The sequence below is a fragment of the Gekko japonicus genome, unplaced genomic scaffold, assembly GCF_001447785.1.
Source record: "Gekko japonicus isolate JY-2015 unplaced genomic scaffold, Gekko_japonicus_V1.1 scaffold1334, whole genome shotgun sequence".
NCBI classification, from domain to species: domain Eukaryota; kingdom Metazoa; phylum Chordata; class Lepidosauria; order Squamata; family Gekkonidae; genus Gekko; species Gekko japonicus.
This window is the reverse complement of record NW_015168690.1, coordinates 240,348-258,866: the sequence shown is the minus strand read 5'-3', so window position 1 is coordinate 258,866 and position 18,519 is coordinate 240,348. Positions and strand designations below refer to the sequence as shown.

Here is an 18,519-nt window from a genome sequence, read left to right as displayed (position 1 = left end):
TCTTGCAGAGGGGCAGTTTATAGCCTATAAAGGCAGAAACACCCTTCTTAAAATATCATCTCAAGAATCATAAGGCAAGACACTGCGTGGCTCAAAATGAAACAAAATGGATGCCTGTTAGGAACAAGCCCAGGCAAGTATTTTGAAAGGTGAGTCAGAGCAGCTGACTGTCTACTGCCCCATCCATGCCCTGGAGAGACACATAACTATACAATCTAAAGCGGTGGTACCGCCGAATGTGTCCTTAAATTGCACTTTAGTTCTATCACCATCTAATGAATGTTTTATATTGATTGGTTGTGTTTTAATTGATGTTTTATATTTTATTGTGAATGTATACTGCTTGTCAGTTCTTGGAAGCCACCCTGAGCCTGCCTAGCGGGAAGGGTGGGGTAAAAGTGAAACAAATAAATAAATAAATAAATAAACTGTACGACAGTGGGTCTCCCAAACCCTATTTACTCACCCTTAGACTAATCCCATCAAGTCCCACTTTACTTCCTCTGTACCCACTTACCCTAATTAAGCACCACTTAATCAACTCTTAATTCTATTCACCAAACCCATTAGCTTTCCTGCTCGGTACTTGCAGGGTCATAGGTTTTTCCCACACCTTTTGTCCACCTTAGAAAAACCCATTAAGTTATTGTTTTTTGGGCAAGTATGTCAGCTTGCCCCAGGGTGCATTTTACCCTGTATCAAGAGCACCCATCCACCGGTGCAGTGTGTGTGTGTGCCTTGGATCCTCTGCATACATGTTTAAATTAGAAAATACTCTTGTTGGGCTCTTCATGAAATGCTGGTCATTTTGCTGCTTCCACAGACCTCTTTCTTCGAGACTGGTAATTACCATACTCCCTTTGATTTGATTTTATATTTTCATATTTTTTTGTTATCATCTTGGTCTTCTTTAAAGCCCACAACTGCTCCAAATACTTCCAATTTGGTTATTAACGTTTCAACTTCTTTTAAAGGATTTTCTAAGACCAATATCAAGTCATCAGCAAAAGCTCTCAGCTTATAAGATTCTCCCTTCTACCTTCAGTTCTTTCTTCTTGTCTTACATCCCTATTCAATATTTCAAGAACCAGAATAAATAAAAAGTGGTGACAATGAGCAACCTTGTCTTGTTCCTCTCTTTATCTTGGTTTGGTCAAATCTCCATTGATAATTATTTTTGCAGTTTGTGTTATATAAATCGGCTTAACCCATTTTGTAAAATTTTCTTCAAAATCCACATTTTCTAAATAAGAAGGTCCAATTCAAATTATCAAAAGCCTTCTCTGCATCTAAAAAAATTCAAGCTTGTTTTTCATTATGTTTTTCTAGATATTTCAAAATATTTAATACGGTCCTTAGATTGTCTCTCAACTGTCTTTTGGGTAGACAGCCACTCTGATCTTCATGTATACATTCCTGAAGAATTATTTAAATCTTTCAGCTAGTATCATTATAAAGCACTTACTGTTATTATTCAACAAGGAAATTGGTCTGTAATTTTTATTTTTTTTATTTTAATTGGTCTGTAATTACTTGTAAACATCAACTCCTGTCCTTCTCTAGGTATGAATGCTATGTTAGCCTCTTTCCAGGTCTCCAGCATCCTCCCCTTCTTGTAAAATAGAATTCATTGTCTTTTGTAAAGGTTGTAAAAGCTCATCCTCAAAACACTTGTAATAATTACCCGAGAGGCCATCTGGTCCTGGGGCATTATTTGGTTTAATTTTTTATGGCTTCCACCATTTCTCTTATTGTAATATTTCCATTATCTGTTGTTGTTCTGTTAGATCCGTTCATTATCTGTTGTTGTTCTGTTATCTTGGGTAAATTTTGTTTTTAATATATTCATTTATTTTTTCCAATGAAATATTGTGACTCTTATATAAATCTGAATAATACTGAAAAAAATGTATGGCCACAGTATCTAACACTTTATCTCCTTTTATATTTTCAATATCATGTTCTTTTGTTTTTCTTTCTGCAATTTATAAACCAACCATCTACACAGTTTATTTGCACATTCAAAATTTCTTTGTTTCATATAATTCAATTTTGTTTCCATTTCTCCTACCACTAACATAGATAATTGTTCTTGTAGCATCTTACTTTGTTGAGAAACAAGTTTATTCCCTGGTAAGTTCCTTAACTCTTCTTCTTTTCTTTTTCTCTCATCCAAAATCTTTTGTACCTTCTCTTGTTATTTCCTCTTAAGCTGGGTGTTATATTGTATCAAATGAACTGTGATGAAAGCTTTACTTGCATCCCAGACCACATGTCTGTAACCTTATTTAGCAATTAGTCTTTAGCAATTGATTCATTCTGTAACAAAACATCATTCAATCTCCATCTAAAAATGTTGGGTTCCCCTTTATAGACCATAGTCACAGGGTTATGATCTGAAAATGCTTTTGATAGAATCTCTACTTTAAGAGTCTTAGTAGCTATATCTTTTGATGTCAAAATCATATCCTTGCAAAGGATCAGTGTCTTTCTGAGAAACTTGTATATTCACTGGAATTACCACTTTTCTCTCTCCATAAATCAACCAACCCAAAATTGTCTATGAAATCTAAACATATTTATGGTAGTTTACCTTGAGAAATATTTACATTTTTCTCAGCTGTCCTGTCCATTTGTAGAGAGATCACACCATTGGATCTCTTTTTATTTCTCCCACATTCTTGCTCTTCTTTGGAAAAAATCAGGAGAGGGAGGTTAAAATCATGCTGGAGCCTTCAAGTATTCCTTGATTCCATTTCTGATTGAGAGGACAGAAACATCTCTTCAAATGCGAACAATCTCTTTAAGAAAACTCTGAAAAGAAACAATCTCCACTGCCTTGTGTGACTTTCCCCCAGACTGTCACAGAAGAGCTGAAATCAATCTGACTTATGCAGCTTGGATACCATAGGTTGCATCTGCACATTGTCTGATATTGTGCAATTGTCTTTTCCTGTGCGGACAAGGCAGCCCAGGAAGTGGATGATTGCTGTAGTGCAGTGATATTGCAATATCCTGCAATGTGTGTGGGTGGGTGGGTGTTCGAAACTTCCTGGGTTTCAAGGCAGCAAAGCGAAGCAGAGAATAAGGCTGCAAATCTTCATCCAGTTATGAACAGGAACAGTTTGTTGGTTTTGAAAGGATTTTCATGCAGGTAACTGTTTGCAGAATTGCTGCCTTAATTATTAATACTGCTGTACCAGGATTGATTGAAAGCCCCCCCCCCACTTCATAGCACTTACAGCTTTTAGGGTGTATTTTATTCTACCTTTAATCTTGGTGGAAGGCTCATCTATTAGTAACAGGTAGAAAACACTTCCAGTCAGCCACAGAACAACAACTGGACCCAGTTCTCTCTGGATACCTTTTGGGATTTTTTAAAGGAATATAAGTTCTTTTCAGCTGTAGGTCAGTCATTTGGCAGTATCCCCACAATTTCCATTTATTATGACATCTCTTCTGAACCTTTGAAATGTTATGACAATGACAATTCCCACTGGGAAAGCATACAGATTGTAGAATAAAGCCATACATTTATTTATTAATCAATTTATTTAAAAAATGTACACCTTGTCTTTCCAGCAGAAATAGCCTTCAAGGCAGCTTACAAGTTCCACATTATAATACAAGAACACTAAATAATGTACAATTCTTATATAGATGAACTTTTAACCAAAATCAGCAGTCCAGATGACTATAAAATCATTTTGACTGAATTAATATGAGACTATTAAAGGACTGTGCAAACACAAACAACAAAAGATGGCAACAAGGAAAACTGCCTGAGGAGGGACTTTCTATATTGGGGTGCAGTGGCTCAAGTGGTTAAGACGCTGAACTGCAGGCTGTGGAAGGTCAGTAGTTCAGCAGTTTGAGACCCGGGTGCCGCATGATGGAGTGAGCTCCCATCTCTAGTTCCAGCTCCTGCCAACCTAGCAGTTCGAAAGCAAGAAATTGCAAGTAGATAAATAGGTACCACTTCGGTGGGAAGGTAACAGTGTTCCGTGCGCCTTGGTGTTTAGTCTTGCCTGCCACATGACCACGGAAACGTCTTCGGACAGCGCTGGCTCTTCGGCTTTGAAACGGAGATGAGCACCGCAACCCTAGAGTCGGATTCGACTGGCTTTCGAGCAAGGGAACCTTTACCTTTACCTTTACCACATAAAAGACCTTCAGTCTAGAATCAGCCGTCCAAACTTCTAAAGATGGCAGCACTTAGATCAACTTAACTGATGTCCAGGTTCATATGAAAGAATGGTCTTTCCCACGCCGTGGTTCCAGACCACGTGTGGCTTTATAAAGTAATGTACCCAAAACAACAATGTACTTTGAATTGTGCCCAGAAGTAAACTGGTAGCTAGTATAGATCTTAACAGTACATTCCTAAGCAGAGTTACATCCTCCTAAGTCCACTGAATTCTGTTTAGAATTCCATGTAAGTTTATTGCTACTTCTTTACTGTAAGATTAAGAACAGCCTACTGTCACTGCTGGAGAGGAAAGGTAGCATGGTATATAGGGTTGCCAGGTCTGGGTTGGAAAATACCGAGAGACTTAAAGGGTGGATCCAGGAGAGGGCGGGGTTTGGGGAGAGGAGGGGCCTCAGTGTGCAATAGAGTCTGCCCTTCGAAGCAGCCATTTTTTCCAGGGGAGCTTATCTCTGTCAGCTGGAGATCAGTTGTAAAAGCAGGTCTCCAGGCCCCACCTGGAGGCTGGCAACCCTAATGGTATAGCCTGATCTTGTCAGATCTTAGAAGCACAGCAGGATCAGTACTTGGAAGGGAGACCACCAAGGAAGACCCTGCAGAGGAAGGCAATGGAAAACCAGCTCTGCTTCTCACTTGCCTTGAAAGCCCCTTGCTGGGGTTGCCATAAGTTGGCTGCAACTTGACAACACTTTACACACACTGTCACTACTAAATGCACATGGTCAATGTTGATGTCAGGGAACAGTCAAATAATGCCATCACCTTCATGTTACTTGCTACAAATGCAAAGATGTCAGCAATCCCTATTTCTGAATGTAACACTTTTGGTGCATGTTAATTATCTCAGATATCCAGATATTTTTCCTCACTGAGTTTGTGAGTCTAAGGACTGCAGCTGTTAAACCCTCCAGCCTGAGGAAAGGGGATAGCCCAATGTTCTCTATACATGAAAGGCATATGCATTATCCAAAATGCGCAGTTTTCACCACACCAGAGATTTTGGGGGAAGGAAAGTACAGCCCTACTGTACTAGTCATACTTCTCGATGAATGGTCTTGTTGCTCAAAAGAACCATAGTATGATTGCGCAGGATGCAATTCTAATTTCAAAGGCAGCAAAGGACCAAATGCAAATGCACTCTAAGTAGTTGGGACCAGATAAAAGAAATGTAACCCATAGTGTAGAGATGGTCTGAAATATCTTTTTAATGTCACAATCTGTGCGATATTGCACTGATAAACAAGGTGAGGCTCCTTTGTTACAATGCTTGAAAGTGGAGTTTTAAAAATAAAATTGACACATGTCTCTCCAACTCAATGTCCCCAGAAAAACCCTTGTTTTGAGACATCCTGCAGCTGGCAGGCCTTACACTAAACCCCTGGGCAGGAAGTATATGGGCATAATTTTTTCAGGAGCTTGCAGTGTGTTAGACAGAAAAAGATGAATGAGGAAACCAATAGAAAGTGAAGAAAGGATAGATCACAGTTGCACCAACTAGCTGTCCATGTTTACATTTACCTACAGATCTCTATTAAAGTCTTCTTGCTTCTCTGCTTGTGGCAGATTGGTTGGCACTGGGTAGGTTGATTGGGATGGGTCAGGGGAATGTTGGTGGGTAGATAAGACCTTGAAGGGATTGACCAGGGATTGGGCTAGATGGCCCTGTAACCCTTTCCAGCTCTGTGAGTCTTTGATCTGACCTACACCACACGTTTAATAGCAGGGTTGCCATTTAGGGAGGATGTGAAGCCTTCCTCTCTGAGTTTCAGACCCCTTGTGAATATTATTTCAGGGAACTTCTATAAGTGGAGGTTTTTTTAATGACTAACCACAACAAATGCTTGGAAAGCCCTGCTTGTTCGTCATTGAATTTTGAATACACCACAGCCTTTGAAACTTGATGTGATCTTTCCCCACTTCAAAAGGCACTTCCATTTAATAGTAATTCTCTGCCCCAGGGAGCTTCACTCCTGTGAGATGGCTAGGAATCTCCATCAGAGAATTCTCATCAGGTTGGATCCAAGCATTCTGCAAGTAGCCTTAAGAAGTCTTCGTCCAGCTTAAGTTGCTCTCCCTTAGACTGGAGGAAGGCTTCAAAAGAATCAAAATGAAAGGTGGGTATAAATATTTTAATAAGTAAATACATGATTAAGGCCCCTGTCACACGGCAAAGTTGCCCCGGGAGAGGCACAGGAGTCCCGCGGATTTTCCGGGTGTGATCACACCCCAACATCTGGGAAGCGTAGTGCTCCCCTGGCGAACCCGTGACTCCCCGCCAAAGGTGCGGATTAAAACACTAGTACTTACGAGGTACTAGTTTCCGGAAACCGCGGGCCAAGGGCGGGCATCTGAATGCGTTTCCGGTGGACTTACATGGCATCTGGCGCCCGTCTCTGCAGGTTGCGCAACAGCGCCCAACAGCGCATGCACACAAAGAGCACTTGCTAGTGCGATCGCGCGGCTTCTGTGCAATGCTGCAGGATACCCGTCTGGTCGGCATCTCCCCCCTAACCACGGGACCTCGACCGTGACGTGTGCTCGGGCGGCTGTGTGTTAGTTTCCTCCGGGGCAATTAGCCACGCCTTCCCCCCGCGATATCCGGCCCGTGTGACTGGGGCCAAAATAAACTTTTCTCAGTTGAGTGGTAGAATAGGGGTAGGATCCACCCCACTATTCACAACAAACTACAATTCCCTGGATTCTTTGAGGAATTCCATAACAGTTACATTGGTATAAACTGATGTTTGTAGTGCAGAACTACCTCATTATCACTCCCAAAAAGACTGATTTCTTGTCCTGCCTTAAATACCAGGGAAATTTTGTAGGGGCAAAATGGATGTAAAATGGCTTAATTTTCGTACCAGAAAGCTGTGCTACTTGCATTGTGAAACAAAGTTTCACAAGTAGGACTCCTAAAACTGGGCAGGGCCTGTATAAATGTTGTTCCTGTTGGTCTTTTGGGGTTAGGTCAGAGGGGAGAAAAGGGGGGCAGAGGGGAGAAATAGTGTGAGAGAGGTAGGGGGTGAGGAGAGGAAGCAAAGGTGTGACGAATGAGATAACCATCCCCCAAGTTTCTTGCAGGTCTCCACTTGTTAAGATTCTAAAGGAAGAAGAAAGTATACTTAAGGGGGGAATTTAGGCAAAATATAATATTGTCAAAGTATTATAAGAGTGTGAGAGGAAAAAGCTGACAGAGACCTGAGTAAAAAGGGAAAGATTTTACTGAGCATGTTTAATGAAACATCTTGTAACCAATACACTTCTTTTACTAATAAAGTTCTATCTTGTTTATTGTTAACCCAGAGTCTTATCCTCATGAGGGAAGTGAAATAGTTAAAGTGAGTTGAAGCAGTTTTGCGGTAAGGAACAATCTGTCTGAAAAGGCAAAACACAGTTGCAGAGCTAAAGATAAGATGAATGGGGGGGGGGGATGTGAACAAGCCAAGATGGCCTTGGCGAAATAGAGCACTAACCAACCATGCATACGCAATACCTTCATGAATATTATTGAGCCCACCCCGAATACTTGAGTGGTTAATTTTAATGCACATGCAATGTATGTTGATGTATGTTTGGGAGGAAAATGAACTGATATGTAGTAGGCGGTCGGAAAGAATGCAACCTTCAATACCTTGGCCTATGGGAATGAAGGAGGGACTTCGTGGTCGGGGGGGGGGTAGGGAGTATAAAATGAAACAGTTTGGAATGTTCTGAGAGCTTGCCTTTGTTCGACTCCCTTTATTTGCGCAATAAAGCACAACTAAAAGATACTCCAGGCTGACTTTCTTTTCTTTGATGTGTTCCTTGAGGTGGCCAAGGAAGACAGACTTTGTTTCTAACACTCAGAACTGCATAGTCCAACGAAGGAGCCTTAGAGGTTGGGTACAACACTGTGGGAAAGGTTAATTAAATACTGGAATTAAATTCCTGGTGGCAGCAATGGATACTTTGAGTGAGAGAAAGAAACAACAATCCCTAACCACACAAAATAAGAGAAAGGTACCGTCACAGTTGCATTTTCCAGATTTGCTGGCATAATTGAGTGCAGCACGTTAACAGCATCATCTTTTAGGACTTTGAATAGCTCAGCTGGGATACCATAGTCTCCTCTAGCTTTGTCGTTAGTAATGCTTTCGAACTAATATTACTAATGTCATAGGTACACTAGTAATATTTGTTTGACATCTGCCGATGAGATGGTAGGCTTCTTTAAATAAATGTAAAAGCAGGCAAAGTGTACACAAAAATACACAATCTACAAAGATTTCTAATTTCTTTGGTTGGAATACTGCCAGAAGAAGGTGTAGGATCTTTACAGTGCATTCCTATGCAAAGTTGCCCCAAACTATCCACTGAAGTTAACGGGTTTAGTAATTCTGCATAGAATTGCACTGTCAGAAAGAGTTCCCCCTGCCCTGGACTCTTTTTGACTTGTCAGGTTAGTCATATGCTTATTTACTTGGAACTAAACTGAGTCCAATAAGTTTTCTTCCCATACAATTGCAGTCTAGAGCTTTTTATTAATATAACTTATTACTATTATGTTTATAAAATAAATTAAATGCAAAACTGAGAGAGGACTAACTGGGTTGTATTACCAAGTTTTTTGGGGGCTGGTTGTTGATTACGGTGTTTGGAAGGGATGGTGGAATCTTAGGAGACCACACCACTTTCTCCTTAAGAGAATCAAGTATGACAGCACACAAGCCTACTGAACCAAGATAAGAGACTCTTCTTAAGTACATTACGTGTTATCTGCTAAGAAAGTGATTACTGTGCTAGTGTGCTTGAATATTTTTAGAGTGCAAAGGACAAAAACGGACAAAATCAGAGTTAATTAGCTCTGGCTCTGCCCACCATTCGCTGCCTTCTGCCCTACCTGCCACACTGGACAGCAATTACCAATGCAAATAAGTGTTACAAATTTCAAACTTTGCCTGGTATCCTGTAAACCATTCCACGCTGCCTGCTCCCCTACTTTCTCCATTCTTTTCAAGAATAATGGTTCATTGCTTTGTGGCATCAGAGAAAGATTGAAATAGAAATTGTTAAGATTGTTTGAGTCATCAGAGCAAGGATGCTTGTGTTAGTGTTCCTGGTTGTCTTGCAGAAAATAGACTTTAAAAATAAAAACATATTAATTTTGTTTCATGTTCATGTCATTGAGAGCCCAAAAAGTCCTGCTGTTGTCTTTAATATTAAGTTTATTGTTTATTATATTTTCCTTTTTTGCAGGGCTTTTTTTTAAGAGGTGCTGGAACTCTCAAGAGGGAAATGAAGTTTTCGATCTGTATACTGAAAACTCATGAACTTTTAAACATTTTAAAAAGAATTTTGTCAGAAAGGTTCTGGATCTCCATTCTGGTGCATTCCCCCAGGGAAAAAAAGCCCTGCTAGAACATTGATCGTTACTGATTTCCTGATTTCCTCCCCACCCCCATTGTGAAGTCTGCTGCTGGGGTGGGAACCACTTTTGCTGTTGCCTGGTGAGGGAGTTGGTGCCATCTTAGATTCTCTCTGCTCCCTGTGCTTCACCTCCAGCAGCATCTCAGATGCTCTTTCCATTTTATCTGAGGCAGTGGACACCAGCTCAGTGCACTTTGGGAAATGTGGTTCCAGAAGCAGCTCCCCTAGTTCCTTAGGAAGAAGGGACAGATTGAGAGGGCCAATGGTGCTGCTGAAGGAATGCCATCTCTGGGTTGAGAAATTCTTGGAGATTTGGGATGGAGCTTGGAGAGGGTGGGGTTTGAGGAGAGAAGGGACTTCATCAGGGTATAATGCCATGCAGTCCACCTTCAAAACTGGCTCTTGTTGGTCTGTATGATAATTACATGTGGAAGTTAAACTTACAGCACATAGAGTGATTTGGCATCTCTGCAAGGAAGACCAATTCATATAGCCAGCCACTCTGATATCTGTGACCATTACTACTGATGTGGGAGCTGCTGAAATAGCCTGTGAGATAAGGCTATAATCCTAACATACTGAACATAATCCAGTGGAATGTTCTCTTGTGCAAGCACCATTGTATTCAGTGGAGTGGCCATGAGGAGCCTCCGTTCATTTCTGTACACTCTGAGTTGGAGAACTGTTCGCTGGATTGGGCCCACTTTCTGGATTGGGCCCATTAAAATAATATACATAATTGGTGAAAGAGCAGGACTGGGGAATACAAAATTTCGGAGAAAATGTTTAACTCAGCAGTTATATAAAGTGCCTTTTTATACCTGCTGCTGCCCCATGAATTGTTCAGTCTTATTTGAGACAGAATATCCATGACTTCATTGCTATGAAACCATTATTCTCTCTGAAAACACACATATTGTGTGTGTATGATGTGTACAGTGAAGAATGCTCTATAAACAATGTTATGAAACCAACTGAGCAGCTTAACTGTATAGCCTCAAGTGTATAGTTTATCTCTTCATGTATATAGAATGAAATAAGCCAATGCTTGCAGTGTCCTATGGGGACTGTAAATTAAATTGAAAATTGTTTTGACTTATGTGCAATGTACTGTACAGTATTTAAAAAAAAAAACACCCCTTAAATAAACAGTAACAGCCGAGGGGGAAATGAGTTATGGTACAGAGAAAAATGTAAAAGAAGTCTGTGCAGTGTTTAGTCCATTCTTAGTGCTTGAGGGGGGAAAGGTGGAACAAAAATGTGATTTTGATGAGTAATTAGGGCTTTGTGCTGGGATGTTTGCCCACCCACCCCTTGAATGAAACACAAGTCATGGGTCAAACTGGGAATTTATTTACACATAAGCTGATCTGCTTCATTTATATCAATTAGGCATGGGTTACATTGTGCCTGCATAGGAGGCTTCTTAATAGGGCAACACCCCCCTCAGCTGAGAGCCAAGTCCAAAATTCTTCTGGACCCCACTCATCACGACCCACAAGTCAAGTGCGTAGAGGAAATGGAGGTGCACATTCCTGCCCATGACTACTAAGCCTTAAGGCTTGTCATATGCTCCCCCAACCCCAAAGAGGCCCCCACCTGGGCCTCCAGGACTGCTACGCTGCTAAGTACCCAGTTTGAGAATCCTTCCTATCACTGATATCTCAGGGTGCTTGCCAGCATGAATAAACCCCCTCAACCTTTGCTTTTCTGCCTTCCCAGAAAGGGCCTAATTGGGTAACCAGACCTGCAGGTAAAAAAAGGCCCCCTCATGGCCAATACGAGTGAAGCCAAAAAAAATCTGCTCAGCCCCACAACTGGCAGCTGACATGAGTCCACATGGTCTTAAGCAGAGGGCGGGTGGATGGGGAGCTCATCCTTGGCCGGAATGGTCAAGGAATGACTGCTGCCCTCAGCTCTGGCTGACCAGCAATCCCTGATAGGCCAGCGCTCCTGCGCTGACCCTAATAGGCTCCCCTAACCCTCGTGATTCCATCCAAGGATGTAGGGTGGGTTGGCAAAAGCCTGCGCTTGCTCATGGGCAACCACTGGTCTTGGCCACCCACTCCTCAAATGAAACACAAGTCATGGGTTAAACTGGGAATTTATTTACACATAAGCTGATCTGCTTCATTTATATCAATTAAGCACGGGTTACATTGTGCCTGCATAGGAGGCTTCTTAATAGGGTAAACCCACCCTATTGGTCAGGTTACTAAACTGTTACAGTTCAGTTAACAAAGTTTTAAAAGAAATATATATGAGGAATATAGATCAATTAGTGTGTGATTATGTGCATTGTTTATCATGGTACTTAGTACTGGTTTTGACTAACTCTGCAAGATCAATTATTTGCAGCTCAATTAGGTAAGTTGGGCATTGTGCCTGTCAATAGGTGATGCATTTACTGGCAAGTCTTTTTATTATTATTATTTCAGTTTATATTCCGCCTTGCCACAAACTGGCTCAAGGCTGCTTTCTACAGCATTAAGCAGAAAGACACATCTGTTTCTATAAAACACATCTGTTTCCACTGATTCTCCTTTCCTTCTGTATTGATTTGGTGAAACATTTTTTGAAAAATGTATACGTTGGGTTCTCATTTGCCAACAGTCTTACAACTAAGTTAATGTGAGTTAGCTCACAGTTTTTTAACCTCCAGCTCGCAGATTTTTGTCTTAGCTCAGGAAGGATGGCTCCAGAGCAAACTAATTTATGCGGCAGCCAAATTGCTCTCTCACAACTTTAATGGCAGTAGCTCACAAAGTAGAAGTTTTGCTCACAAAACTCCACAGCTTAAAAGGGAATGTTGGTGGTGGGCCCCCTAAGAAAAACATGGCCCCCCTGAGCAAAACGTTGTTAGCTACGGGCCTGGTGGGATATAAATGGTCTATGGGCCCACTTGGCCTTTCTGGCAGTGGCAGCTGCCATGTGGGCAGCGGGTCGCCAATTATGGCTGAAACTGGCCTCATCCTGCATCCCCCTGCTGCCGGCATCACCACCCTGATCCAGCCACTCGAACATGGGAGGCTCCTGGGCAGGTAGTGGCTCAACAACAGGACTCTGGGCCATCTCCCCCTCAAGCCCTGCTGGAGTCAATTAATTGCTGAGCCCATGGATAGGACTGGGACCTTTTACTGTGCTTGTGGCTGCTGGAGAACTTTGACAGGAGCAGGGAGCCAGATAATAATGAGACCCCACTCATCCTCTCAAGTGCAGCACCCCCCGCCCAATCCTCCCACTGGGTCCCTCCAACCTGATCCTTTTGTCTGCCATGAGGAATGACGAATCCAGCCAAGTAGGTCAAGGAATGCCTGCCCCCCTCAGCTTTGGCCAGCCATCCCTCCCTGATAGGCTGCAGCTCCCGCACTGGACCCTAATAAGTTCCCCCAGCCCTTGTGATTCCATCTGAGAATGTGGGGGGTTGGAAAAAGCTTGAACTTGCTCATGGGCAAGCACCCGTCTTTTCTTTGTTAGAACGTACTGTGGCTCTGGCAGTTCACAGATTTGTACAAAATGGGAACTCCTGCTATTGTAACTGTTGATAAACTCAGTATCTCTCCTATATTATAAAGCTGTTTTGGTGGTGGCATGTTGCTGAACATTCCACAAGATGCCCACAGCCTTTAGCTCCATGATCTGTCATTCAGAAGCTGTCTTTATCCACTGGCTGCGTTGCCTGAGTCTCGCCTCCAATATTCTAAACAGTTTGCTTTTCCTTCCCCCCCCCCAATAGCCAGTCAGAACACAGAGGTCATTTGCATATGCGGCCTGATTGGCCTTTGCCTCTAACATTCTAAACAGTTTGCTGTTGCTGTTGGGAGTCCTGAGGTAAAATACATATCCCAATCTCCCTGTGGGGCCTGGAGATCTCCCACAAATCACCGTGTTCCCCAGCCACAGCACATCATTTCCCCTACAGAAAATTTCCCAGCTATTACAACTGATCTCCAGATGACCAAGATCAGTTCTCCTAGAGACAATGGCTGCTTTGGCCAGTGGACTCTGGCATTATAGCCTGCTGAGGTCCCTCCCCAGGCTCTACCCCTCAAATCTACAGGTATTTCCCAACTCAGAGTTAGCTACCGAGTAATTGGCTATGAAACCACTTTCCAGACCCTTGGAACCCAGAAAAGAGGGCATAGGAGGAGGTGCTTTTCTACCTTACCTGCCACTGCATAGCCTCAAATTAACATAAGCCAACCTCCAGGTGGCAACTGGAGATCTTCAGCTATTACAACTGATGTCCAGATAACCAAGATCAGTTCTCCTGGAGACAATGGCTGCTCTGGGCAGTGGATTCTATGGCATTATACCCTGTTGAGTTCCCTCCTCACCCCAAACCCTGCCCTCCCCAGGCTCTACTGCTCAAATCTACAGGTATTTCACACCCCAGAGTTGGCAACCATGTCATTGGCTATGGAACCACTTTCCAGACCCTTGGAACCCAGAAAAGAGGGCATAGGAGGAGGTGCTTTTCTACCTTAGCTGCCACTGCATAGCCCCAAATTAACATAAGCCAACCTCCAGGCAGCACCTGGAGATCTCCAGCTATTACAACTGATGTCGAGATGACCAAGATCAGTTATCCTGGAGACAATGGCTGCTTTGGGCAGTGGACTCTGGCATTATACCCTGCTGAGGTCCCTCCACACCCCAAACCCTGCCCTCCCCAGGCTCTACCCCTCAAATCTACAGGTCTGGTCCTTCCCTTAGAATTGCCAGCCTCCAGGCAGCACGTGGAGATCTCCAAGATCAGTTCTCCTGGTGAAAATGGCTGCTTTGGGCAATGGACTCTATGGGATTATACCCTGCTGAGGTCCCTCCCCACCCCAAACCCTGCCCTCCCCAGGCTCTACCCCTCAAATCTACAGGTATTTCCCAACCCAGGTTGGTAACCCTGTAACTGGCTATGGAACCGCTTTCCAGACCCTTGAAACTCAGAAGACATGGCATAGGAGGAGGTGGTTTTCTACCTTAGCTGTCACTGCATAGCCCCAAATCAACATAAGTCAGGGGAGAAGGGAACCATACCTGTTACCATGAGATTGTTCTCCCATTCTACCCACTTGGGGCAGCAAAATGATTTGAGACAGCCCTGCCTTATAGCTAAGCAGAAGGAAATAAACATGGCTTGCCTCCCTCTATTTTCCCCTTCCCTCTGCCACCCCACCAGCCACAGCCAGAACACTCACCTGGAGCTTCCTTCTAGAGCTTGTATTTCTTCCCACAATGGGCCTTACTCCTAGTTGTTTATAATAATAATAAGAGATTTCCATGCTTGGCTCAATGGATGAGGTTATTTTTAAAGGAGGGCCTTTAAAAGGGCAGGAGCTGTGGTGGCTCAAGTGGTTAAGACGCTGAACTGCAGGCTGTGGAAGGTCAGTAGTTCAGCAGTTCGAGACCCGGGTGCCGCAAGACGGGGTGAGCTCCTGTCTCTAGTTCCAGCTCCTGCCAACCTAGCAGTTCGAAAGCACGAAATTGCAAGTAGATAAATAGGTACCACTTCGGTGGGAAGGTAACAGCGTTCCGTGCGCCTTGGTGTTTAGTCATGCCGGCCACATGACCACGGAAATATCTTCGGACAGCGCTGGCTCTTCGGCTTTGAAACGGAGATGAGCACCGCAACCCTAGAGTCGGACTCGACTGCCTTTCGAGCAAGGGTACCTTTACCTTTACCTTTTTAAAAGGGCAAGGTATGAATCCCATCTCCTCCTATTTCTTTTTTTGTTTTGTTTTGGGTTGTCCCATCATAGGGTTTTTGCAGTAAGAGATGATCAGAAGTGGTTTATCATTCCCTTCTTTTGCTCAGTACTAATCCAGGTCAGCTGCTGTGGCACTGCCATAGTCTATGAAAGATCCTTTGCCAGTGTCACCTTCGACTACGGCTGCTATCCAGTAGCTACCATTCAAGGATTCCTCTGTCCCCATCCCCTTTGGGGCTATCCATTTTTTTCCTGTTGATGTGGCCATTGATTCTTGAAGGGGGTTGGGTGCATTTTAGTTTGATGTCTCAGCTGTGACTGTTCTGCCTTGAGTGACTCTTGACAGAATCTAAACTGCTTGTGGTATTGCTCTCAGCTTTGCTGACACACACAAATCCACTCATCACATCAAAGTGTGTGCCCAAAAGGGGGAATTAATCAGGGGATGTCTTTTTAATTGATTAGCATAGCTGCCCAAATATTGAAGCCCTAGTATTACATTTGTCAAGGCAAGCATAGAGTTATTTATGAATATGTAAGACATCTTGGACATTCTTTACAGATGACTGGTCTTTGTTTCTGAATTTATGAGAACCCACAGGCACTCTCACATTTGTTTACATGCGATACTATTTAATAACACTGTACATGTCTGCACCATAAAAATGGTTTACTAGACTGTGCATGAACTCTGATCATTATTATGACCTTCCTCCCCACCACCACCTTTGATGATCAGATACGGATAGCAATTGAAAATTGATACAGCATTCATAACTATGGCACACAATTATTTAAATTTATTGCAGCCCTTTGAATATTTCTGCTGGTTATTAATCATAGTAACATTCTGCAGCAATGTTGTATATTTGCCATGTTCATGAAAAGGCGGTCTTTCTAATTGCTGGCAATCTTGTGAAAGCTAATGAACCATGGAGCTTCAATCATTTTCTGTTTAGATACAATCTTTTTCTCCAGCAAAATTCGTTTTAGACACCATAGTGATGCATGTTGTGATTTGTTTCCCAGAAAAAGGTTTAGTCATTGTGAGTGAATAAAAATGTATTCTTAACACTGGTGCAGAAAATTAGTAGCACACTATGCAAAGTGCATACTAATGTATATCAGGCAATAACCATAATACAGGATTTCCGACAGAAGAAAAGTAGGTTTTTATACCCTGCTTTTTCCTACCCTAAGGAGTCCCAAAGTGGCTTACAATTACATTACAACTACATTCCCTTCTTCTCCCCACAACAGGCAACTTGTGAGGTTGGTGGGACTAAGAGAGTCCTGAAAGGACTGTGACTGGCTCGAGGTCACCCAGCAGGCTTCACGGGGAGGAGTGCGGAATCAAACCCAGTTCTCCAGATTAGAGTTGGCTGCTCCTAACCACTACACCATGCTGGGGGAAATAAAATACAATGGGAGGAGGAACAAGGACTTTTGTGGTCGGGCCACACTCCTTCCACCTCTCCCGCTGGTTTGTTTCCCCTCTTACCTGAACCGATTTAGGTTCTACTGTCCCCTGCACCACAGCTCCCTCTCTTTCTAGCCTGTCCTCTTTGGCTTCCTCTAATGTTAGCCAAATTGCCTTATTTTTATTAATACACTTGGGGAATTATGACTCTTAAACGGCAATAGGCATAAAATATGGGAACCTAACCAGTGTTTACAGGAGTTAGAATTCCCCGGACCCCGGAATAGACACTGAGGCTAAATTGCTAAAACAATGATTTCTTTACTAAAGGTTTTTCAAGCATACAAACAAAAATCAAGCATTCACACACACGATGCAGGGCTAAGAATACAGATTATGAAGTATAAAGACATTTGCATGAGCAGGAAATATCGTTGGTTGGGTGATACTTTTCCTGTCTGGTGAGACACTTGGATCATGCAGCAAAAAATAACACAGTAAGGGAAGAGGGATCATGAGTTGACCAGCAGCACATGTGGACTGATTCCAAACTGGCCGAGAATGGAACCAACAAGGTAGGGTGGGGTCAGGAAAGGAAGAAGCAAGAGAGCGTGCCCAGGGAGGGGTCTCCTTAAATACCTAAAAATGTGACCTGAGGCAGAAAGGGTCATGTGGTCACCTGGTCCCCAGGAAATGTTTTAAAAACTTACATTCTGAATGGGGCATAAAGGGATTAATGGTTGGGCAATTGTAAACTTAATGGTCAGCAGGGAGGGACACCTCTGAGGAAAGGAGGGTACAAAGGAGAGGATGAAGAGAACCAATCATGTTGCAGGTCTGGTGCTTTGGCTTAATGACTGGATGCTTGACTGCAGCGTTATCTTGATGGGTAGCGGGAAGGCTGAATCGCTGCTTATTGTCTTATGCAGAGCACATCTCTTTGTCCTAAGCTGGAGAGGAATGTGTGTTTTTCTAGGTGAAGTTAAACACATGGAGGTGGGGGGGAGGGCCTGTGTTATGGAAAAGGGAGTTTCTTATGGCCTCTTTGCAGGAACATCTTGTCCTTTATTACACAGCATGGCTTCCTTCTGTGATCTGCTGCTGTTTCTGCATGCATAGAGGTCAGGGCTGCTGGTCTGCATCCTGATGCTAGCACTGTTGCAGGGATGCAGGGGCAAGAGGTTTCTGTAGTCCTGAGGTCCACATCTGGCTTGGCATGCTTCTTAGGTGCAAGGCTCCCCTTGGCCATAGTATACCCCATAGTCCAGTATAAGGGCACTTCTTTTGGGAACAGAGCTCTGTCTATTGCCCTGACACACTCTTTTCACAGTTCAGCAAAGCAGACATATTTCAGAATCTTTAATAATGCCATCTGAAGTGGTTTCATGGCAACATTAACCCTTACCTTTTCCTATACTTCCACCTCCTTCTCCTCCAGGTGCCATTTTGAGTTGCTATGGCAACCCAGTATGCACCCAAATGCTAGGGTTTTTTTGGGGGGGAGGGGGTATAATGTGCAAACATAACATTTTAAGGTTCTTCTTTTTACCTTTCCTTTACTTTTTAAAAAGATTTTATCTGAAAACCACGGAGTTCTCCTGGCTTTTCAGAACCCTAAATTGTAGCCAGAGCAGGCTTTTTTTTTTGGCAGATGTTCTGGTCCACATTGTGGCCAATGTTTGGCTATTAGATACAAGGATATAAATGAAATATAGAATTGTACTATGCCTTATACTGATTGTAATGTCAGAAAAATGTTAGCAAAGACCCGATTAATATCT

General features: G+C 42.9%; 1 protein-coding gene across 1 annotated transcript in view; it reads right to left on the bottom strand.

The window, feature by feature from the left end:
• LOC107114026 (chromosome unknown open reading frame, human C7orf60) overlaps positions 1 to 18,183 on the bottom strand; it is a 43,943-nt gene extending 25,760 nt beyond the window's left edge. Inside the window, exon 1 of the mRNA XM_015415447.1 lies at positions 18,144 to 18,183. Within this exon, the coding sequence (XP_015270933.1) occupies positions 18,144 to 18,183 (40 nt within the window). The remainder of the gene's footprint in view (positions 1 to 18,143) is intronic.
• Between the last annotated feature and the right edge of the window lie 336 nt (positions 18,184 to 18,519).